This window comes from Argiope bruennichi, chromosome 7 (assembly GCF_947563725.1).
Source record: "Argiope bruennichi chromosome 7, qqArgBrue1.1, whole genome shotgun sequence".
Classification (NCBI taxonomy): Eukaryota; Metazoa; Arthropoda; class Arachnida; order Araneae; family Araneidae; genus Argiope; species Argiope bruennichi.
Genome location: NC_079157.1, coordinates 108,648,513 through 108,673,506, shown reverse-complemented (window position 1 = coordinate 108,673,506; position 24,994 = coordinate 108,648,513). Strand labels below are relative to the sequence as shown.

The window sequence follows — 24,994 nt, the reverse complement described above, 5'->3', positions numbered from 1 at the left end:
TTTTTTTAAAGCCACTTGAAGTAGTCATTTTTAGTCGCAGAATAAGTCTGCAAAAAGTAAAGACAAATTATATACAAAATTTGTGACATCACATATTAGTCTGAGTGTCTTTTAATACCAGATATATTAGAGAAGTAAGAACATGATGCATAAAGACAGAATTATAATGTTTCGATGCTTTAGTTGGCAGGACAAGGTTAGAACTTGACCTTGAAAAAATTTGTCTGTTCTTAACTATTAATATCCGACAACAAAATCAGATCATTAAACGATTTTTCCTTAGTAACGAATTACTAGACAAGGATGTTTATTTCCTTTAATAAAAACATCGAAGGTTCTGAAGTAAGCTCTCAATTTGAAAGAACAAAACAGTTGCTGCTATTGGACAACATAGTTAAAGAGCAGCTTCTGGTTATTACAGTATTGCTCTGTTTAGATAAGAAACAGAAGTATCTCCCTAAGATGTTGATTTCTTTTATTTCAAACCATGTAGAATTAAAAACCATGTAAGACCACGGAATCATAATGACCTAATGAAAATTCAACCAAACACTTATACCAGGACATGGGGGAGGGAGATGCAAACTGAAGGAAAAGAAAGAGAAAACTCTGGAAGAACTATACGAGAACAAACTCTTAGAAGAAAAACTGAAGAAAATCTCTTCATTCGCGTACTGTAGAAGAACAGGTCCGCTCAAGGTACCACAACCAGTTTCGTCCCTTAATTTGTTTGTTTTTTGCCATTCTTGTACTAACCTGGTTCAAATGGAATGTGTTCAGTGTTTCTGCTCCAATTCAGAATACTGTTAAATGTGAAATCCGTTCCTACATTTTTTATACAAGTGGAGCGCGCAGTAGATAATCACACAAAAATTGTTTATTCAAACATAATGAACTGACAGAATACAGCAAAATAGTGTCTTGAACTCTCTGGAAGTAGAATCAATGTCCATGAACGGTGTTAATTGTGTTTTCTGGTGAACTTCTTCAAAAAAAAAATCTCAAGAAGGAATCTAAAAGACGTCTCGAAATAGCAGAATTATTTAAAAGAAATGCGTTAATCTCCAAGACAAAACACTATGAAATGAATTTTAGTTTCAAAAAAAGGTAATAGGATTCCAAGACTTCGAGATATAGATGCTTGTATTCCAATGTAATGGATGGGCAATGATTAAAATTATATAAAAAATAAAGCATGTGCGATTAAATAATGTTTAGATACGTTTTCAAAGAAAATTGTTTTAAACATAAGAGGCACAAACATCAAAGTTAGACACAGAGCTACCAATAAGTCATGATCCTAATACAAAAAGGAGGTAGTGCCCTATTAAAAAATTCAAAGGATTATTACTACTAAGAGCAATAAAAAAATTTTAAATTCTCCTTTTCTCTATAACATCGCAACTACTTCCAAGTCCACAAAAAATTCTCAAAATCATTTTAGGTAGAGCAGTGACCAATCAATTTCATTTAACAAGCTCGATTAATCCCGGTATAATCCTAATGTAATAACAATATTATAATAACGATATCTCCTTAATTCCAAAATCATAAAAATAGTATAGCTCCCCATACCAGAAAGATACAATACTGAAGACAGCAATTTTCATACCATCATCCCAATTAAAACCCACCCTTTTTACTACAAAGTCAACATGGTGGAGCTAAAAATTCATGTGTCTTCATATCCCACCACATTAATTTTAGTCTATCCTTCTCCAACACAAGACATTCGCACAATTCTGCTAAAAATTCAGGAAACCGTTAATATTTTCACAGATAAAGCACGTAAACAGAATATTCAATAGGAGTTAAGTTCTGTCTTGATTTATCTGGTACTATCACTGTTCTGCCAGACTAAATGACAACAATACCATTTTTCAATTTGAACTCACTTTTTTCATGAAGCAATTAACCCTCCAGCTGCGTATCATGCGATTTCCGAGGGTTTGCAATCGGTCCATTTTCTGTTGCATCCCGAGTTTTTAGCAGTTTAGAGTGTTTATTTTTGAGATTACAGATTTTTATTATATTATATAATTATCGTGAAACATATAGTATCAGTTTATTTTCTTTAAAAAATATTTGAACTTATTTGCAAACATCGCATCTAAATAGTGATTTTAAAGAATTAAACATTCAGAGAGTTAAATATGCATCTCAATATCCAAGCAATACCCTCTTTAAACTACATGTAGACTACAGAGCAAGAATTGTGACATTCTCTATTTCAAAGAATGCAAACCAAACAGCTAGAAATTTTTTTATCATCCTCCTTTCAAATCTAACAATAAATGTTTCATAAGCAGAAGCTTATGAGGGAACAAATGCAACTCAAAATGGACTACTTTATATGGAGACACAGTTTCTTAAACCACATATAAAAGACCTCCACTGAAAAAGAATGGTTGAGAAATGTCAAAGATCTTGGAGCAGATCTTTCAACAGTACACTGGTTGAAAAATTTGATATCCTACACTCAGTTAGTATTTGCCCCATTAACTGGATCAGAGAGGATAATATTTTTCTGTCGGAACACTGGGCTTTTTTTCCTACTTTGGAAAGGTTTAGCTCGGAACTTAAATATGCTACGAAGTGTATCCTCAATCTCATGATACATAAAGAAACCAGAACTAGGTCTCGAACAATAATGGCTGGAAAGAGTCGTCAACAATTTTTTTTCAAAAAGGAAAAATTCCATAAAATAATTAAATTAATCAGTGAAAATAGAGATCACTTCCTACATTCCAAGACTCAAACATCAAGTATCGCACATACTACGACCAAGGGAAAACAGCCCCACAGCTTCTTCACGTTCATTCGTATTTTATATTAGGTATTCTTTAAATAAGAGCGATAAGCGCTGAATCATGGATTTTTTAATTCATGGTATCGTTCTATTTATCATTAGTCCAGATACTTTTACTGCCCTATTTCAAAGTAGTAAATTTAATTAAGCGGTTACATAATATAATTTTTTATGTTACTGTAATTTTACAATACTTATTTCCATTTTATTTTCTGTAAATATTAATGTTTTAATAAAATTCCCATATCATGCACATCAAACCATTCAGTGACTATACTCGTTAAAAATGCGGGAATATGAAACCTGTTCTGTACCTTTGCTTATCAAATAACGTAGTATCAAACTTTATTCGAAATTTAAATCAGTGTATAGAACATGATTTTCCAAACTACGGACCATGAATCAATTTTTTTGCAAGATATGACCAGATCTTCAATCTATATGTATTTTCTAATTTTTTTAATGATCTGATCAAGCTGCATATCAATACCATGGCAAAAAGTTTCATTAAGTAAGCAAGAGAGTCTTGTCAGATCAGATCTCGAAAACTCAATTCTTTCCTTTTTCGTTATCAACTTCCAATTCAGTTTATGAAAGCATTCATAAGTAACGAACGAATTCGAAAAGCAATGAAAACATTCATAAACTGAAAAGAAAAAATTCTTTTTCTAGGAATTGTTTGTCTCTTGTGTTAAAATTTTGAGAACTGCTGTTTAAAGCACAAAGATTTCAATTATTAGGTAATAAATAAAATGGAGTTGTATTCTATTTTGTTCGATAATCTTAAATTGATAAGCACATATCTGAAACTGCGTAATTTAGTACTAGAAAGATAGGAAAAGATATTCCTAAAGAAAATTCATCCCATTTGGGATGGATTTTTTTTTTAGTTAGTTCAGTATTTTGTTAAGTTAATTGTTTTTTTTTTTAAGTTAAAAAATGATAGCAATTTTTATCGTTAAAAATGATAGCAAAATGCTTGTAATATCAAGTTTGTAAATTTAAGAAATAAAAATTAAGAAAAAAAAATAATTTATATTGTATATTAATAAATTATTGAAATATATATACCAAAAGAATTTGAAGTTTTTTACTTTGCGGATGGATAAAGCTCTTTGATCTTCAATAGTTCCTCCTCGCAATCGAACGTCATAAAGTCAACCTTTAATTCTGCAGCACGGCGAAGGTGAGAAAAACCTTTGATGGTGTTGGCATAGATAATGCGATCGGCAGGAACATCCAGGTTCACGATTGTCTCTATTTCCACCTAAAGTAAACCAGTTAAACTTTTATTAAAACTCCTGCAGAAAAGAAAGGTAAAGGTCAATTCGTTTCATTGGAAGGTATGAAGGAAGAAAAAATTTTACCCTTCAGCTATTTCTTCTAACTTTTTAAATGTTGGAGCTGTGAAGATAGAAAAAATTACAGATGAAGTGTTATGTATTTAAAGTAGAAGTTAATGATTGAAAATCTCTTTTCAGACCTTGAATTCTAAGCAATACAGTAACCTAAAAATTTTCAAGAGAAATTTTTTTTCTTTAAGATGCGACAATAATTTCCCTAACTAGAATTTTTTCTATTTTTAATTATAAAGGGAAATTCAAGCTTTCAAAACCGAATGGCTCATCTGCAAAATCCAAGGAGATTTTCACACTTAATACTATTAACCATCTTCGGTTGAATACGACTCAGAATTATTATATTTATTGTGTTCTTGGCATAATATGGGCAAAGCGCACAGGAATATTTTATATAGCTTTCTGAACTGTGGGATCAAGTTGGTGAAAATATGCAGAAACTTACCCAAACTAATATCATCAGAACCATTTTGCAGTTTAAACCTACTAAAAGGAATATCGTAACCCTTTAAAGGGTCATTTTTTTCTAGTCATATTATGTTAAAATATTTTAGGCTTGAAATTAGAATAACAAAAGGGATTCATTTAGCTTATTAGATAAATTTAATTTGATTAATTAATTTGGTTAATAATTAAGTAACAAATCGAGACGCATCATTTTGTCTGAGATAAAGAACTGAAGCATCTAAGTTTCTGACTTACTAAAAAAATTTGTCAGAACTTTTGTCCACCTACCTAATTTCATACAAAGATTGATAAATTTGGTGGGAAGCATACTTCCCACGGCCCTAGAAAGGGTTAAAAGGGATATATATTTATCTCCCTCTAATATGAGAATATTTATGAATATAATCTTTATCTGGTGATCAAAGACAGACTTCCATACTAACTAAGCTTTCATACTATATTTTTATAAATTATTACAATATAATTACGATATAACCCGAGTTCAAATTAAGGCGTTTGCTGAAACATCTTAAGTCATTAGGTATGAAAGTTTAGGAAGTTTACATTCCAAGCCAATATTCCTGCCAATAGGAATTAGTGACGGGAATAGTTGCCAAACTGGTTCACTTATCTTTCAAATTTTTTTTATGAATAAATTATAACTTCCACGTTTAGAGGACAGGAAAAGTTGCCTTAGATATAAAATAACAATTCAGAACTATATTAAAAAAAATTCATCAGCATATCCAGCAAAAATAGCATTACTTTAATCGCTCGCTGGTACCAATAAAGTAAATTACCAACAAAGGATATATCTCTGCTATTGTATGTTATCATTGTATGATTAACACAGAAATAATACCGATATTAGAATTATTTTCTGAATTGACATCAGTATGAATAGAGCTGAGAAAAAATGGGCTTGCAAAAACATTCAATAAACTTATTACTATGGGCAAAACAATATTACCATCCAGTATAAAACAAAAAGTAAAAAAAACAAAAACAAATTGCATTTTACATAATATTACAACCAAACAATGAAGCAAAATAAAATTCTAGTTGTCACCAAAAAAATAAACTAAAAGGCAAAATTTGACGATAAGAGGTTGAAGGAATCAATATATCATATGCCGAAGATATCGCTATTAATAACAAATTTAAGAACAGTGCTAAATTTGGAGGGATGATCAAAAGCCATCGCAAAGCGACTATTGCAAAATTCATTCGGTGCATCTATTAATGCGCAAATATACATTGTTACGAACCAAGATCACATATGAATTTCGTATGTACCAAATCTTTTTTTTTTCTTTTGAATCTTGTGCAGCTTGCGATGGATTCAAATTTCCAAAATATTTATACCACCCATTGTATAGCCGCATGCATGTATCTCTCCAAATTATTACAATAAAGCAACGGGAAGTCGCTTAATCCTATACTATGCCACGACCGTATACTTGGAGGATCTGCTATTGAAATCAAATCTCAAGGGAAAATGCAACCATCAAATTCATCAAATTTTCGCCAAACTGGTGACACAGAAATTCAAAATCATCACAGTATATTGAAATTATCGATCATATTATCAAAATCAATCAGATTGCATGTGTAGGCAAGGGAACATAATTTTATTGGAGTATCATATCGGCGTTAAAGAAGACAATTTCAATCTGTGATGCTTATTTAAGACAGGAATGATTTTATACTTCTCCGTATATCAATATTTAGCCTAACTTTTATGAAAGTACAGCAATGTAACTATTTCAGATAACTTTCTGAATACGTTTATCAAAAATGTACGATCGATTAATATAAAGACGTAATCATAATCGATTATACCAAATGATAGCCTTTGGAAGAAAACAGGAAATGTCATGTGTAATAAAGTCCCGATTTTCTCTTTCATCAGAGTGGCAAATCACTTTCTCCCTCATTAAAAGTTAAAATTTTCGTGATGCTGGTTACAATATCATCAGGATATGTTTGCAGCAACTATACACTTTCATCAGAAACAAAATGTAATATCAATGATTTCGTTATATAAACATTTTTACAAGTGTAGAAAAATTTTATTTTATTTCACCGAAGAAAGCTAAATAACATTTAGAAATTAGTTAAGTAATCTTCAAACCTTACCTTGCTTGCACAATCAAAGCCAACTTTTAGAGCTGCCAGAGTTCGTAATAGCACATGATCACCGTTACATTTCACAGCTGAAAGCAATGAAAATTTGAGAATTCATATAAAAGTTAGAAAAAGTTGCTTATTTTCAAAATTGAAAAGTTACGTGAGATATATATGAATTTAGTTTAGTTATATTAACATTCATTTCTTAAAAAAGGGCTCGTTTAGGGCGAATTTAGCAATTTGTAACCCCGATCAGCCTCAACTGAAATTTATATTTCCAAATTTCAAATCTCTTCCCAACAAGAGAACGTTTGGCTCATGAAATCACAGTTGGCATGCAGTAGATTCGATATATATATGATACATCTTTATTGGAATCGTATTAGGAACCTGAAGCTGTCGAATTCTGACAGAGGCGCATTGAACGAAGGCAAGGAGGAGAGCCATAGATGACTAGGCAAATGACTAGGTGCCATGAAAACAAAACACTAGTACAGATAAGTCAGATATGAAAAAATTGATAAAAAATATTACGAAAGAAAGAAAAAATATCAAGTCCCGAACCTAGTTTACTACTTCCAAAGCCACTAAAGGCTAAGTGTGAAAAAAATCGTGTTATAGCCAGAACGCCACTTACTTCCATTACGCCACAAGACTCCAAAGCTTCCCTTTAAGCCACTATGGCTCTGAATGCGTATGAGACTTAATTTTAAATCGACTTTCCACAAAATTGGGATATGCATTTTTCATATAAACTGAAACTACAGGCCTGTCATAATTTTGATCGGTGGTTGTACGATTAGGGTGACTTACCTAGTGGGCATACCTCTTTCCAAAAATGAGGACATTTGACTTTCGATGATATGTATCATGTGATACGTTTCGATGATACGTATCACGTGTCTAGTCATGTATGTTGAATCTAAGATGATTTGGATCTCAAATTTTTATTTTCCGATTACAAACTGAGATTTGTTATCAACCCCATTAACTAATGAGACCCTTATTTTAAGAGCAAACTGAATAAATTCCGTTTCTTGACTTTTCTTTTAGATTCCATGCTTCTCCCCATCTAGTATTACAATTCGAATTTAGAACTGCCTAGTAATTTATTACTTTCTGCATAATAATAATTCAAATCAACACAACTCTATTTGAAGTATCTCTATATGGACTTGAGAAACTGCAAGTTCTTGGGCATCTTTGTTCTCAGGCTTTAATTTTTTCTTTTTTAGAATCAGAAAACATTTCCTATCTCTAGCTGGCAGCGATTCGATTTGACTTGCCACACGTGTTTGTATCAAATATTATATGGAATTCTGTATTATTAAATTTTAAAAATCTTTATTTCAGTTTTTAGTTTGTCATCTCAATTTCCTGTCATTAAATTGGAATCACTGTTGTTTATATTAAATCCAAAGTTATTCATTAAAGTCTGTCATAAAAAACTATTTGATTAAAACTAAATGAAATTGACTAACCGGCAATATTTTAACATATTTTCTGAAACATTAGATGAAGAAAAGATATCATTCAGCGAATTTTTGGAAAAAAAACAAAATAAGAGTAACTTATTACGAAGGAAATGCTGATAATAATGAAAACCTTAAAAACATTACAAAAATAAACACCATGGTAAAAACAAGCATTAGCATTAAGATAAAATACAGAGCAAAAAAAAACGATCTGAGTAATAATGGTACTGCATCCAATAATAAAAATAATGAATGTTTTGAATATCACTTTTAGTATTTATTAAATTAAGGAATATTAAATGAGATTCCTCGATTTATAAAATCAATTCATTGTATTGTGAGCAGATTTATTAAATATACAATTTTACTTTTTGTAAAGTTAATCGGGATTTTTAATTGCATTATTAAAGTTTACATAGTAATTTTAAGAAATGAACAGTGTCGGTTGAAACATCAGTACACTTAGTCTTCGTTAATAAAAGACCTAAACGAACGTATAAACATTTATGTAAAATAATAGAAAATAAATATAGAAAAAATACTTAAACTGTCAAGTCGTATGAATATTTCCTCCATTCTTAAAAATTCTGCTTAGAAGTATTGCATTTACTTTCCAATCTTACTTTACTTTCCAACTTACTTTACTTTACTTACTTTACTTTCCAACTTACTTTACTTACTTTACTTTCCAACTTACTTTACTTACTTTACTTTCCAACTTACTTTACTTACTTTACTTTCCAACTGTACACCTTATCACAAAGCTATACTAATGTATTTAAATTATAAACGTACCTCCACAATGAAATTCCTACCAAACAGGAAAAAAATCGGACATAAGAATTACGAAACAGGCTAAAAGGTATAGAAAAGCTAGCAGTGCTTATTGTAATAACAGTTTAGAAGCTGATGAAAACAAAAACCACCCTCCATGATCGGAAAAATCAGATGTGGTTAGTTTATTTTGTATAATAGCAATGGAATACATTTAAATGTAAATAATTTTAACACATTCATTGACACAATTAAAGCAGCCTAAAAATCGGATTATCTAACCATTTTCCTCTATTTTTTTATATATCTTAAATGTAGAAGAGAGAAGTCCAATGAGTAAATCGGAGTTAATCACTGGCGATCTATGCGGCAATTGATGAGTTGATATTACATATTTGGGATTTGTTTGGGTTTTATGGCGCAAGTGCCATTATAGGGTCACTGCCAAACAAAATGAAATGTGGAAAATAGCAAACAGATGCTATAAAAACAGTTGATAAAATAACACAAAAACTGCTTGAAAAAAAATTATAATGCAAAAAAGGAGATTCGATCCTCTATTCCTAAACATCGTATTGCTATAATTTATTAGATTTGATTTGAATATTTTTGTATCATTTTCAAAATTCGCTCTTAACTATATAGAAGTAATTAGCACACACACACACATATATATATAAGCATTATTGTATTATTTTATGTGAAGCAGGATGCAGTTTTGAAGACAGTGAAAAGACTTTCGATTTCGTGACGTCGTTTTATTTCATTTTGGAGAAGCAGGCATATGTAGAAGCGATGAGTACACACACAACACAGAACGACACAGAGAGGAATGAGGAAAAAACTCTTAAACATTTTATCCCCGGTCTTATATAATCTAAGAGTTTGATAGGGAAAATATTTCTTCATAGCGCTAATATATAATGAGATTTCGATAAGGATTTTCGCTACACTCGCCGGCAAGGCCGAGGAAACACAGGGATGTTTTAAAAAGAATGTGCTTACTGGACATTTTTCTATCCCTTCTCGCGGAGAGCGGGAATGTGAGGTTTTTAGCCGATTTAGCAATTTTACAAAGCTACTCTTGAATTAATTAAGTAGAGAAAGTGGAATTGGATCACGAAATAAGAGAATATTTTTAGAAAGAAGTTACTATGGGCTAAATTAAGATAAAATTTTGGAAATTAATGAAATTGAAATTAGAGTTTAAAATATCATTATATTATATATATATATATATATTAATGAAAAAATATTGCTTTAAAAAGACTTATCAATATCTTTAAAAATGTGGACCAGGTGTCATCATAAATTGATATCATTAAAAAGAACTTTTTCTTAAATTTTAGAATGGTAAAAAATGGATTACGCAAAAAAATTTCGAAATTAATAAGGGTAGCATTATATTTACAATTAATGTTTAATTTTAAAAATTACATAAAAAATTTAATGATAAGAAGAAATTTACTATCCAAAAAACATGTATAATTTGGCAATTCTAAGCCCGCCGATTTGAAGAGTGTTTCTAAAGAATTTTACATTCTCGTATAAGAAAAGTACACAGAGGAATTGTAATTGTGAAAAAATTCAAACTCGCAATTTTGTAAAATTTTCATGTTTCAGACCTCCCTGGAGTAAAAAATGCATTTTTGGAATTGTATCCGTCTGTGAACAAGTGAACTCAAAAAACATTTTGAGATATAGGAATAAAAATTTTGTATATGGTCTTACAAAAAAATTATAGATTTATATAAAATTTTGAACGATATCCATTCGGTGGATGTTTATCTGGCCATCTATTCTAGAACGTGTGCAATTGAGAGAAATGAAACTTAAAAAATTAGATAAAATTTCTTGCATAGATTTAGTATCCGAAATGTAAATTATTGTAAAATTCTGAATCAAATCTGCAAAAGGGTTTATCGTTTGTCGGTCTATACTTTCTCATGCAGATATATACAATAAATCAAAACTGTAGTAAAATAAGTGAAATATATGATTAAAAATACGATTTTATGATTGCAATTGTAATTATCGGTCAAATTTGTTTTCAATTGGTGGGAAAAAAGACGTCCAAGACACATATTCGATTATCGGATAATTGTATATTAACCGCATAGCAAGATTTAATCACCAAAATATTTGCCTAAAATCACATTATTAATTCAGTAAAAATGTTTAATCTAATTCACGCCAAAAATTAATATTTCGAAATCATTGCTCGCCAATGCTATACAATTCATTCGCGATCTTATCCAAAATGCACAAAGTGAGATGGGGATAACATCTTCATTAGAAAGCATGCGCGGAACTTTGAGAGAGGTCAAACCCTCTGGTTTCCCCATGCTGGTTTTCAGATAGCATGCTTTCTTATAAAAAAAATTAAGTAGAAATTTTAAGCTATGAAAAGTTTTATTTATTAAGATGTAAAAACAAAAGATTAATAATGTAGATTTTGGATCTACAATGAATCCAAACATGAACAGGAATATTGGTAAACTTTCTTTTACTAGAGTAAATAGAATACCATGCTGAAATATGTACAGTAGTTTTTGTTTTGACTAAAAATATCTTGTATCTTCATGTAAATATAATATATTTTCATGAAGGTCATTAGAAATTATTGCAGCTGTAAAGGAATAAGAAAATTGTTACCGTAGTGAGGGTCTATGCGGGGCATTTTCTCTCTCCAGTGCTTTACTTTCCAAACAACATCATCCACATCAAAAACCAAAAAAGGGGAATCTTCATTCTGAGAAGGAAAAAATTATTAGCAAAATTAAAAAATAATTTTTGAATATTTTTTGGGGGATTTTTAAAGATAGAAGAAAATTAAAAATTCTCAGGACAAAACAGAAAGAATGATATCATTACTTAAAGTAAATTGAAATTTGCATCTCAAATATTCCACTTGTTACTGGAATTCATTGATTTACGATATTCATTGCTGTTTATTTTTCTTCCTTTTGTACTGTTTGTTTTTAGTCCCTTGTGATTTAATGTTTTGTTTAAATACATTACTGCAGTAAGAATTTCTTTTATATATCAGAATCGCTTTAGCATATCTCGGCTTTTCTTATTTTCTGCCGAGAAGTAAACATTCTGTCCAATCTATTTTAAAATAAGAGCCGGATCTCTAATGGAGAATGTCAGTCACGACTCGAATGCAATATATGCCTTTGTTGAATTTGATATAATCAAGATGCTCTATTACCCATACGAGTAAGTCGCGATGTTTGTCTGGTATTCTGTTTTCGCTTTCGCTAGTTACCGAACGGATGTTCACAATCGTTTAGGCGCAGGTGGAAGGCCTTTAATATTGTTATGCTTTGAATGCGGTAAATTCGTACTGAGTTCATTTGCTCTTGTTATTCGAACCCAAAGCAACTTTCACAATCAAATACCATAGCTTGATGACTCGGACTACAACTTGATGCCCTGAGGACTCTTTGAAAGTTCTATTGCCTACCATTCTTATTCCGAATTTTTTTTTTTCCTTCAAAATTACAATCATCTGAGTAAATCTTTTTATTTCATATCACAAATAAATCAATATAATACATAATATTATCAAATCAACTACTTCTATCCGATGTATTATAATTTAAAAGAAGTGTGTATAATTTATGAAACTATTGGCCTATTCAGACTGCTGTGTCAATGTTTTGTAGAGGAAAAATCTCTGTTTTCTCTTTGTTTCTCTCTTTTCTATACGATGATCAAATTTAATTGAATAGATTCAATTTTTATTAAGCCCAATAAAAAAAAGCATAATGCATTCATGCTACAAAAGCAGGAAAATTAAGCAAGAATAACATTAAATATTCTTGAGGACTTGGGAATATTGTATTAATCAAAAATAAATTTGATGAATTTTCGTGAGATACGTTAGTTACGTCAATTAGAAAATGTTTCTTTTATATTCATCTATACATACAGAAAGATACACACTTCTCTTTTTAAGATTTGCAGATGTATATTTATTTCTAAATTTAGAGGGACTTATCACAAATTCAGATAGGAACATTTATTTGAAAAACGGAAATTTATTCAATACGAAAACAGTATCATAGACAAAAGTTTGTTTGAATAGTACACCATTCAATCACAGTGATTTGATAGGAATTTATTAATAACGCCTATTTCTATTATTTGATTATATCATACCTTGACTTATTATTTGATCGATAGCTGCAATTTCGACTTAATAAAAAAGTGATGAATAACTTCATGAATTGATATTTTAGGTACTTCAGATATATAATTATGAACAAGAAACTTTTTTTTTCAGAAATGTATGCATGAAAGTAAGTTTTGCTTGGAAATAACGTTATAAGGAAAGAAAATTTTGAAATTATGATTCATGCGATAATAAACTTTATTTAAACATTGTTAGAATAATGTAACTTTTCATATATATCAAAAATAGTCACTTTAAACACATTTTGTAAACACTTTTAACATTTGGCCGTTATTTAAAGTTTAAAAGAAGTAATAAATGCATTATTTTTTATTCGGCGTTTTTAATAACTATTGTCATATGCGCATTATTCCCGAGATATGCTTCAATGTTTATATTACGGGCGCAGTATACAAAATTGTTTAAATTTTTATTATCGATTTCCACAGAGGCCAAAATATACTCATAAAAATACTCGCCTTATTTAATAAAACTTTGTTATAAGAAATACATATCTAGATGCAAAATTTAAGGGAATACTCTCTTGTTTTTCACACTTTTTAAAAATATCCTGTATACACAAAAAAGTGCATGTATTTGCTTTTCTAAAATTCAAGAAAAAATACCAAAACTATAAAAAAAGTTAAATTAATTTCCCGAATAATACTGATTTGCCAATAGTGTTGTAGGGAAATTAAGTGCAATTTCTTTTCAGTGCATTCACATTATACAAGAATCCAGTGTGTCTGTATTATTTATAAATTATTTTAATCTAAAAAAAAACAATAGGAGAGTGAATTGAATTGGACACATTGTTTTTATATCTACATTGTTATCTACACATATATCTACATTGTTTGCGATTAATATAAAATTGCATCTTAATGCCTGTTCAAATATTATGTTTCCAAAACTGTACATCCGCTTAGAATGTGTTAATTCATAATTAATACAACAAAAATTTCAGGGAATGGACTATTCTTACCTTCTGGTCTGCTATTTCGCAGAATTTCTGAATTTCGGCCAATGTACCAGGATCCATGACTGAATGCTATCAAATTATAGAAAGACATAATTTATACAATGAGAAATATCATTGATCAGAGACAATTCCAGTTGTTTAAATGTACTGTAAAAAATAGCACTGCAATTCTATTCAGCTATTTATCGTCTCTACATATACCTCTCCCTCCCTCTCTCTGTCTCTCTCTGTCTGTCTGTCGGAGCTGTACAGTCGTATCCTTTTGATCTATAACTACGAAATTTGGCGCATATATACTCTGGAGAATGGAAATGAGCACCACCCTCCAAATTTAATTTGAATTTTATTTAATTAAAAATTAAGTGAAATTTTAAGAATTTTTAATGATAACTTCTAAAATTGTTAATAAAATAGTTTTTACAGTGTTTTAATTCAAAAAATTACATTTTTACATGCTGCCATATAATTTTTCTATCTATTTTTAATTAATTTTTATTAAATATTTTAAGCATATTTTATAACAATATGTATTTTATTGTTGAAGCGAAATTCAAACTAAACGCATTGTTTCTTCTAACATTTCATCTCAGCTTTTTTTCCCATTGCTGTGGTCAAGATATGAAAGTTCGACTGATATTTTCATGGTGAATAGGTATCAGTAGGAGGCATACTCCTAATATATTTTTTTTTTTGATATTTTGTTGTATTTAAAGTTTAAGTTCAGGAGGTAAACAAAATTTTTTAATTCATCCAATTAAAAATGTTGCGGCTTTCTCCTGTGTAATGCTGCATTCTCCTGTGTATAGACAGAAAATTAAGGAAATGTTAAGCACGGTAATTTCTATTTATTGGCATAATAACACCCGCTTGTATATCCGTAGGATTCAAGCCGAGGCATTTTGATGGCCGATCCAATAATTGTACTTCATTTTCTTGAAGATACAACTTTGTAGATGATAACACATTGATAGAGGTATTATCTTGTTGAAAAATATAATACCCACTTGTAATGAGAAAAGCTTCTAATAGTAATTCTTCAGCAGAATATGTCATTTCAAAGTTATTTTTCGGTTTCCAAGTGGTAACCGAAATTGTTTAATTACAACCACATCCTCCCTGAACCATAACACTACCAACGCCGAATTGGCGTTTAGAATACGCTGATCGTTCATGACGTAAATCATGCCAATAATATCAGAAGCAGTCAGGTCTGTCTAAATTAAATTTATTTTTATCTGAAGATATTACGCCATTTCATTTGTTTCCAAAAACAATATGCCGTTTTGCCCATTTTACACGATTATCATTACTGATGGCTATTTTCTCATTTTGATATATTTTCATGTGAATATTTTAAAAGTGAATTACGCATAGTTCTACTCGAATAAGAAAGTTGCAACTCCTTTTTAATTTGAGTAGAATATTGGTGTTAAGGAAGGACTGTATTAATTAAGGCTCTTTTTGATCGGTTAGATATAGATGGTTTTCTATCAGATCAAAATAGTGATCAGAATCTTTCAAGAAGTTAATCATAATACTTTTTGAGAATCTCAATCATTTTGCAATTTCTCTCGAGGATAAACCACATTCTCTGAAACTAAGAAACTTGCTTCGTTATTCTCCCCACAACTTATTTTACAAAAATAAATAACATAACACAATGTAACAACGGAGAACAAAGAATATTTTTATCAAAATATAATATAAATTTTATTGTTAAAATATATGATAAAAATAACATCGTTTACATTAATAAAATGAACATTTTCAATAATATGTTGCGAGTTTATTTTAAGTTAAAAAATTCTGCCGGTGCTCTCTTCAAAGGCCGAAGGCATCGCTCTCTCTCATTTTATTGTTATGGACCGACATAGCAGGTTTGCAAAAATTCTTTATTTTAAAATTCAAAGGAGATTCAACAATAATAACCCATAAAGATTCTAAAATAAATCTTCTTATATGAAACAATCATAACCAATAAAACTCGCAATTTTATTTTTAAAAAGTGGGTAATTGTAACTGTTTCATATTTTTTGTCTGGTCAGTCACTTTGAATGGCGATTTACCACTGTTAGCATCTCTGGTGAAGTAACAAGCACACTAAACTAGGGTTTTACAGTAGCATCATCTACTAAGTTGTATGGAATAATTGAGACAAAATTTCTGTATCACTTGTTGTCTTGGCAACATAGTGGTGGATAATTTGAGATAAAGCAACTGAATGAATATGCGTTAATCTAAAAAAAAAAAAAAAAAAAAAAAAAAAAAACTTTCAAACAAAAAAAAAAAAAAAAATGTATCGCTTGAGGCTAAAGGACGACTAATAATTATGGCTCTTAATATTTTACTCGATGCAAAAAGATTAAACTCCTCATTTGAAAAAATAATTCTTTTTAAAAACTATAACAATGTTGAAATACTGAGAAATGAATCAGAATAAACTAAAATAATATTGCATACTCACTACAACATTTAATGATTTCTAGATTATAAATCTTACTGGGAACAGCTTTGATATACCGTCATTTTCGCCAAAATAGTTTATCACCAAATTTTAACGAAATGGTCGAATGTGGCTTGAACGGCAGCAATAACGTTTCCAAACATAAGGTTCCGATTAACACTGCAGCAAATTAACGGCAATATATTCTTATAAAAAAATCCAGCAAAAAAAGCAGACAAAAAGACAAAGAATAACCTTGTAGGAATACCGTCTTTACCTAACACGCTGCGTTTTGTTTTCGGCAACTCCGTATTCTCAGTCAGCAGGAACTGGTATTTGGCAATAATATCCTTTAAAGATTCCGTTTTAGAACAAACGGAAATATATATTGAAACGAATATATACATATACAAACATAAACGGATATATACATAACAAAACGGATATATACATATGCAAACGGAAATATATATATATATAACGGATATAAATATTTGAAAATACATCGAAATCGGATAAGCGCTGAAACGTAGCAACAGTGGAAGAGCGACAAAGAACAAGCAACAGTGAAAAAAAAATGGTGGCAATGTAACCCCACACAAAGTGCCCCCGAAAACATTGCCAACCTCGCAAGGCGCCAAATGACTGTATATCAAAGCTTAGCCCTCTTACTGAGTTCTTCACTACCCATTTTCACCTCCTGGTTTCCATTAATTTGTCACAATCATATCTTTAATGTACCAAATAAGTAATACTTCCAAACTGCTTAAAGGTGTTAAAATTCAAATAATAAAATGAAATGATGAAAACTTACATGTGTTAAGATCTGCAAAAAATTTAAACTGAAATTATGGTGAAGTTGAAGCTGATGTAGACTGAAAGGATGGTGAATTTGAAACTGATGTTATATTTCGCTGACTTCTGCTGCGTGGGAAAACAAGGCTTTGCCAGTGAACCTTTAAGCAAAAAGGAAAATTACAAAACTTAGGAAAAAATCCAAAGAAGTTTGAATGAAATCACCTCCATGTGTTAATAAATTTACCAACAATTCAATTCTCACACTTCGCTTCAGATATACACAACATTTTTTAAATGATTTTTGTCATCTATCTGAACTTAGCGTATTTTTATTTCAAATGAGTAAATTACTCTCCTTATATTATAAAAGAATGTATAATTTTAAGCTGTTCTTGTTACTTTTTAAATTTTGATAAGCAAAATTAGCGCTTGTGAAGAAAACAATAAAATCTTCATAAACATTTCTCATGGAATGATAAATTTGTACTATCTGATGTGATTCAAGTTGTACGTTATTAGCCAAATGAAACTTATAGCTTATGTCCTTGAATCCTTTTCTCGCAGGATTCACTGTTTATTTTATTTGAAGGTTAATATACTGGCAGCTTTGATAAATTCGATGTCTCTGATCACATTCAAGTAAAAGAAATTCCATTTAGAGCTATGTCACGTAGCACTTTCCACAAGGTCGATTAAGAAATGGATTTTATACACTAGAACCTTTATCACAAGACGAAGATAACACGCTGGTGTTCCCTTTTCAAAAATTGTGTGCCACAAATTATGGATGTTTGGCCATCGAAACATAGCCAATCTAGTGTGGGATCTTAGGAAGGGAGGTAGCATCTCTGATGTGACCCTTATCTAATCTTGGTTCAACATTAGGTGATTCGGCCCAGAATAGGTATTAATTAATTATTTTAAAGAAACCAGACATTGATATAACTAAACTAAAGTGAACTGAAAAGCTTTCAGAAATCAATTTAACATGCGCAAAGTAACAACCACCTATCGTCAGTGGTTGTAGTAAAATTCGTATTCATGATAGATCACGTGAGAAAACTCTTCCTCCCCCTTGCTATCCCCATTTTCAGGTAGACATTTAGATTCCAGAGTTGGTCTGTATAAGCTCTATTAAGACCATTCGCTGTAGGTCCACCGAAATTATAACTTCAAAAGTCTTTCATAAGAGCAGTTCTCACGAAGGAAATCAAAACGAAAAAACTCAGAGGGACGTTACAGATTTCTGACTCTTCAGTTATTATTTATATGCTTATACATGTCATACAAATGTTCTCAATGTAATTTATCAATTTTTTCAGTTGGTAATCTGGTTTCCCTGTAAGTTTAACCCATAGTGACCATTTTATTAAGTATTCTTGTCCCCTCCATCCAGTTATTACTTCATCAAAAAATTAAATGCAGTCTTGTAGGATTTGACACGATGGGATTCTCTTTGAAGAACCCTGGATGGTCTGTCGTCTCTTTCTTTCTGCCAACAATTTCTTTCTTTCTTTCCCTTCCATCTTGTGCTCATCCAACTGGTTGTTATATATATGTGCGTGTGTAAAAAAAAAAAGAAAAAGAAAACGTGAAACGTATATATTTCTAAGTCGTTCTTTCTGCCAACAATTTCTTTCTTTCTTTTCCCTTCCATCTTGTGCTCATCCAACTGGTTAGATAACTTAGTGTTATAGGTACAGGATGGCGTTATGTTATGTAGCTCCGCTGACATCTAATTGTTATATATATGTGCGTGTGTAAAAAAAAACCGTGAAACGTATATATTTCTAAGTCGTTCTTTCTGCCAACAATTTCTTTATTTTTTTTCCCTTCCATCGTGTGCTCATCCAACTGGTTGTTATATATATGTGCGTGTGTGTAAAAAAAAAAAAAAAAAAAAAAAAACGTGAAACGTATATATTTCTAAGTCGTAAGGATTTTATATGTAATCCATAAGAGTTTTAATTTTAATTAATTTTTATAAAGGATCTGAATTTAAAAAAAAATGACGAATATGTAATGAATTCTTTAAGTCCCCCTTCTGTAGAATCTGGTACCATTTAATTGACCATGGGAGGAATATTGAATTTCTAGTTTTATAGCAGTGTTTTTAAGACATATTTTATATTAAAAGATTTCCAATATCAGGAGAAGGCAACTTAAACCCTTTGTCTCAATTACTTAAAAGTTTGTTTTAAAAAAAAATTAGAATCTTTAGCAAACCAGTGAGAATGATTTCCCCAAAACTTTCCGCATACCCTCTGGTAAACTTGTCATGCCAGAAAACGCTTTACACGGCATTGGCGTACAATAGTCACTTACTCACACCGATTAAACTTTTGACGTGAATCATTAACATTTTTACTGAATTTTCGTGTCTTTCTTGGCGAGTTATTTGGCGATTAATCCCTGACATGCATTAATAGTATCCAAAAATTGAATTTCTGTTTTAGACATGTTTTTATGAACCAATTGAAACAAAATTTGGCATAAAACTGCACTTCTGGTCATAAAATCCCATACCAAATTTGATATATTTAAATCATGCTGATTTTGAATGATCTCTTTTACATGTTTCTGAAACTACAGACCCACAGATAGTCAACTTCTAGTTTGATTGGGCTCAAAATTTGGCAGGTTTCTACACTATAGATCTTAAATCTGTGTATCGAATTTTATCTGTCTAACTCTCTCAGTTTTGTAGTTAACTTATATTCGAACACGGCGTATTTCCTCTGGATAAATCTTACTGAAAATGTGATAGAAATCTGTGAATTTGGTGTAAGGACCATATACCAAGTTTCATCCGCCTAATTCGAAACTTCTTTTAGTTATTTTTGTCATAGATAGACAGACATTATCTAAAAATGTATTTTTCCAACTCAGGGACTTCTAAACCGTGAAAATTTGTCAAAATTTCGAGTTCTAATATTTTGATGATTACTATACATTCTCTATACTACGTAAGCGAGAAAGTGAAAAGGCTATCCTCTAAGACCAAGAAATCAAAATCAATATAGTACGCCAAAAATCTTTAATAAAATGGCACTTATTAAAAATAGTTTTCTGAAGAAAAATTTTAACAAACGATTGCTATTAAGATTATGTTCGTTGAGTTTTATGAGTTGAATATTTCAGTTAAAGATAATAAGATTAATGTTCTTTCCTTGATTGCAGAACTGTCAATAAAAATTATCCTTTAATCAAAATTTACTTAATTGTGCTGAAGTATTAGCCATCCTTGTAATCATACTTGTTGCTATTATGCGCTATATTTTTTTAACTTTAGATAAAATTAAAGAAAAATTCCTTAGAATTTCTTCGTACTTGCTTCTTTGATGAATTTGATAAAAATTTTAAAGCAAGATTTTTCTGGTAAATATGATAACATCTTCAACTTAGATAGTACGTTTACGACCTTGTCCTCATTTTGGTGTGAGAATTCGCTTTTTCATTCCAGGAAATATTGAATGTCCTAGTTTCCAAAGCAATACGATTTTTTTGGTTTAATTTTCTCTAATTAAGATTTTTTAACTATTCTATTTTAGTCACTGTTAGCGATTTCAAATATAAACTTTTTTAGGCTTGAAGGACAGAGAAACTGCCTATCAGCAACAGCAATTTCTTTTTCCGGAATTGAGATATCATTAAGGCTTGCAGGATCGCTAAAAATTCAGCAGTAAATATGAAATTAAAGGCATGAATTCAATAAGTTAAAATTTTTACTTTAAAGATTTAAATTTTTATAATTATGTTTTTTAATATCAACTGCTACTAAAACAGAATTCAAGTAATTACAAAATTTAGATAACCTATAAATAAAAGATTCTTACAGAGCAACGGAAGAGCTTTGGGAAAATGCAAACGCGCTCATAAATTAATATATATTTTGAAAATAATTTTAATTTGGGTTGAACCGGAGTTTAACCCCCTTCTTCACCAAGATGCGATAATGCGCCAAAGCTGGCAACCTCCGTTTTCTCTAGATTGGCAAACCTATTATCTTTCGCCTTTATTATGAGCTATGATTGGACATCTGCTCCCTCGCTTTTGAACATTTCGCAAAACACAGCAAAAGACCGTTGTTGGCGAGTTGCCGATTTTTGAAAATTGCTCCAAGCAGGGGGTTAAACTCCGTCGTACCTTAATTAATTTATTTTTAAATAGAAATTTATTAAATTTTATATTTTATTAATTTTAAATTTTATATTTTATTAATTTTAAATTTTATATTTTATTAATTTTAAATTTTATATTTTATTAATTTTAAATTTTATATTTTATTAATTTTAAATTTTATATTTTATTAATTTTAAATTTTATATTTAATAAACTCAAACTAAAAAAACCAGAAAAAAGCATTTAGGGTACGATAATTTGGAACATTAAGATTTCAAAATTACTTAATTATGAAAAAAATTTTGATCATATATTTTTAAACAATACGAAACGGTCTCCTAAAAATTTTATCCCATACTTTCTAATAAAGACGTTATCCTAGAGAACGCTTTGCATGACATTTGCGCACAATAATCACGAAATATTAACCTTTAGATTTTTTACAGAAACTACCGTGTAATCCTTGGCGTGTTTTTGGCGATTCATTCCTGACATACTGTTAAATCTAATTTGTGTTTTGGATGCGTTTCTTCCAAAAGATTGAAACAAAAATTTGACATAGAGCTACGTTTTTAATCACATAATCGTACACAAAATTTGATACATTTAAATCACTGCATTTTTGAGCTATCGCATTTGTAAGCTTCTAAAAGTACAGACACAAACGTTATGCCCTAGTTGGATTCGGTCAAAAATTTGATAGGTGTGTAAACAATAGATGTTAAATATGTGTACCGAATTTTATTCATCTAACTCTCTTCGTTTTGCAGTTATCTTGTTAAATTACATTCGAACATCCGGACAGACAGACTTCCTGTAAGCGGATTTTGTTCAAAATTTGATAGAAATCTACAAATTTAGTATAAAGACAGTAAACCAAATTTTACCTGTTTAAATCAAAGCGTCTTTGAATTATCTTTGTCACAGACAGACATATTTTAAAAATGTGTTTTTCGAATGCTTAAACATGGAGAATCAGCAAAATCTCGAATTTGTATTTTTTGGCGATTACTTTACATTCTATGTATACACAGTATAACAAATTCTACTCAACCTGAAATCGAAAACCTGCTTAACAAAAGAAAAATGTAAAAAAGGCCAAAGAAATTAACTTCAATGATCGTAAAACCAAGGTAGTGACAAGCATAATAAAACAAAAAATATACTTAACGTTTCAATGGAAAAAAGACATTATAATCTGAGTTAAAATCAATTAAAAAAAAAAATATTAAAATTAGATAAATAGCTGTTTAACAATGAAATTAATTTCATTAAAAATCTAATTTTAAAATAGTGTAAAAATTGTTTGTGCAATGATTTCTTCAGTAATACGGAAAAACGTAAAACCTTTCAACATCTTCCCTTTCCGTGCATACACTTTCATTCTCTTTTTAGAATCAGAGCAATTTTTTAATAGCGCAATAACGCTTCTAGGTGTTAGGAAACAGGAGCAATAAATTTAGTTCATATCCGCCTAGGAGTGTCGAATTGTATAAGTTTCAAATATACAAACAAAGAGACTATCAATTTATATAAATTGAATTCAGGAAATTTCCCTTTATTACTGCGAAAATGAATACTTTTTGTTATTTAATTTCATATTGATATAATAATAATATTTTTCCTTATAGCACTTTAAATTTTCTTTATACGGGAAAATATATTCAAGACCATAATCGTTAAAAAATTCGACCTTTTTGATATTTTGATCAATCTCCACGTTTAAGATTCATTTGAATTCGATAGATACATTTTTAGAAAATGTCTCTTCATCTGTAACAAAGATAACTAACTCAAAAACTCTTTGAGCTTGAAGGATAAATTTAAGTTTATGGTCTTTACAACAAATATGTAAATTTCTATCAAATTTTGATCAAAATCCTTTCAAAGGAAATCTATCTGCCCGTGTGTTCGAATAAAAGTTAACAGGATAATTACAAAACAAAGAGAACTAGATAGGTAAAAACTTGATAATGAGATTCTGCATCTATAGTGTAAGACATCTATCAAATTTTGAACTAAATCCAACAATGTCTTGACCATCTGTCTTTCTGTACTTAACTCTACTTACTTCTGTACGTAAACAGGATAACTCAAAAACACTTAGACTTAAATGCATCAAATTTGGTATTGGATTTTGTGACTATAAGTGTAGTTTTCTGTTAAATTTTTGTTTCACTCGTTAAGGGAAAAACGCTTTTAAAATACAAATTCGATTTCCGAACACTATTCCAGGGCTATTAATCGCCAAAAGACTCAACTAGGATCACAAAATCGATTCAGTAAAAATTCTATTTGGATCGCTCTTTTTTTAATTTAAAGAAAAATGTTTGAATAATCACCTGAAAATATTTGAAAAAGATAAAGAAATTAGAATATCATATGTAAAAATCTCAGTTTCAATTCTTAAAATCTTTCTGAAAAAGTTACTATTTTTCAAATTTCAGTAAATTACATTTGAAGTGCAAAACATTTTTAGAGTGATTGTTTGCTCGCACAGATTTTTTCGATAATCATCAGAAACGATACCAACAGTAAATACGTCCGATAAACCATTCAAAATAACATAGATTATTAAATAACAACTTTTCGACAAATTATAAAACTTGGATTACGAAATACATTAAGACACTATTACTACTTCCTGTGTGTAAAATTCCATGCCTGTAAATGGATAGAATTGCTGCAGATATATCCTTTTTTATACTATCCAATATATACATATAAAAGATATATTATTTAATATTAAAGAATATATTAATTAAAACTTACCTTATTGGATATAATAAATTTTATTGCCAATCAGAAAGAGTTCGTTTTCAAAACGAACGCAGATTTGATTCTGTAAAAGTAGGTCAGATATCTATCAAAAGGATTAAAAAATTAAGGGAATAGTTTAAGTGGGTTAATTTTTTTTAGCCATGTATTTCGATTTTCGATCAGCTGCGGAAAACGTCGTTCCTCGAATGGGTCTGCGCCTTTAGTAAAAATCAAACATTTGCAAATTCAAAGCCATTAGAAAATTTCTAACTTTAGCGATATTTCTTTTGCTGATGAATGTGCTTTAACAATATCTTTCATATAGATGTTTAGAAGGAGTTTCTTTGATATTCTTCTAATAAAAAATTCCCACTTTTTTCCCCTTACCTTCCGTATTAACTGATAACCTATACATTAGTTGGGAACATATGTGTGCCATATGTGACTTAAAAAGACCGCAAAGCTAAACCATCATTCATGACAAAGACAATCAAGAATGATGCACTTTGTCCTATTTATCAAAACTAACCATCTTTGGAGACCCGTTTGTTCACCCAGATTGACGTTTTAGGTTATTTAACTACTAAAGTGAAATGCATTGAAAAAAAATCATTTAATTATTTGACAAAACTGAAAAAAAACATTTATTTGAATAAGTCTATTGCAAATAATTACTTAAATAAAAATAATTAATGCTTCACGTTTTTAAAACAGAC

General features: G+C 30.0%; 1 protein-coding gene across 1 annotated transcript in view; it reads right to left on the bottom strand.

Moving 5' to 3' along the window:
• Positions 1-24,685, bottom strand: part of LOC129975523 (ornithine decarboxylase-like) — a 32,180-nt gene extending 7,495 nt beyond the window's left edge. Inside the window, exons 1-7 of the mRNA XM_056088585.1 lie at positions 24,291-24,685; positions 17,413-17,554; positions 14,159-14,224; positions 11,649-11,745; positions 6,754-6,830; positions 3,904-4,076; positions 6-47 (exon numbers count right to left, since the gene is read on the bottom strand). Of these exons, the coding sequence (XP_055944560.1) occupies positions 6-47; positions 3,904-4,076; positions 6,754-6,830; positions 11,649-11,745; positions 14,159-14,215 (446 nt within the window). The 5' untranslated portion in view covers positions 14,216-14,224; positions 17,413-17,554; positions 24,291-24,685. The remainder of the gene's footprint in view (positions 1-5; positions 48-3,903; positions 4,077-6,753; positions 6,831-11,648; positions 11,746-14,158; positions 14,225-17,412; positions 17,555-24,290) is intronic.
• Positions 24,686-24,994: the final 309 nt, after the last annotated feature.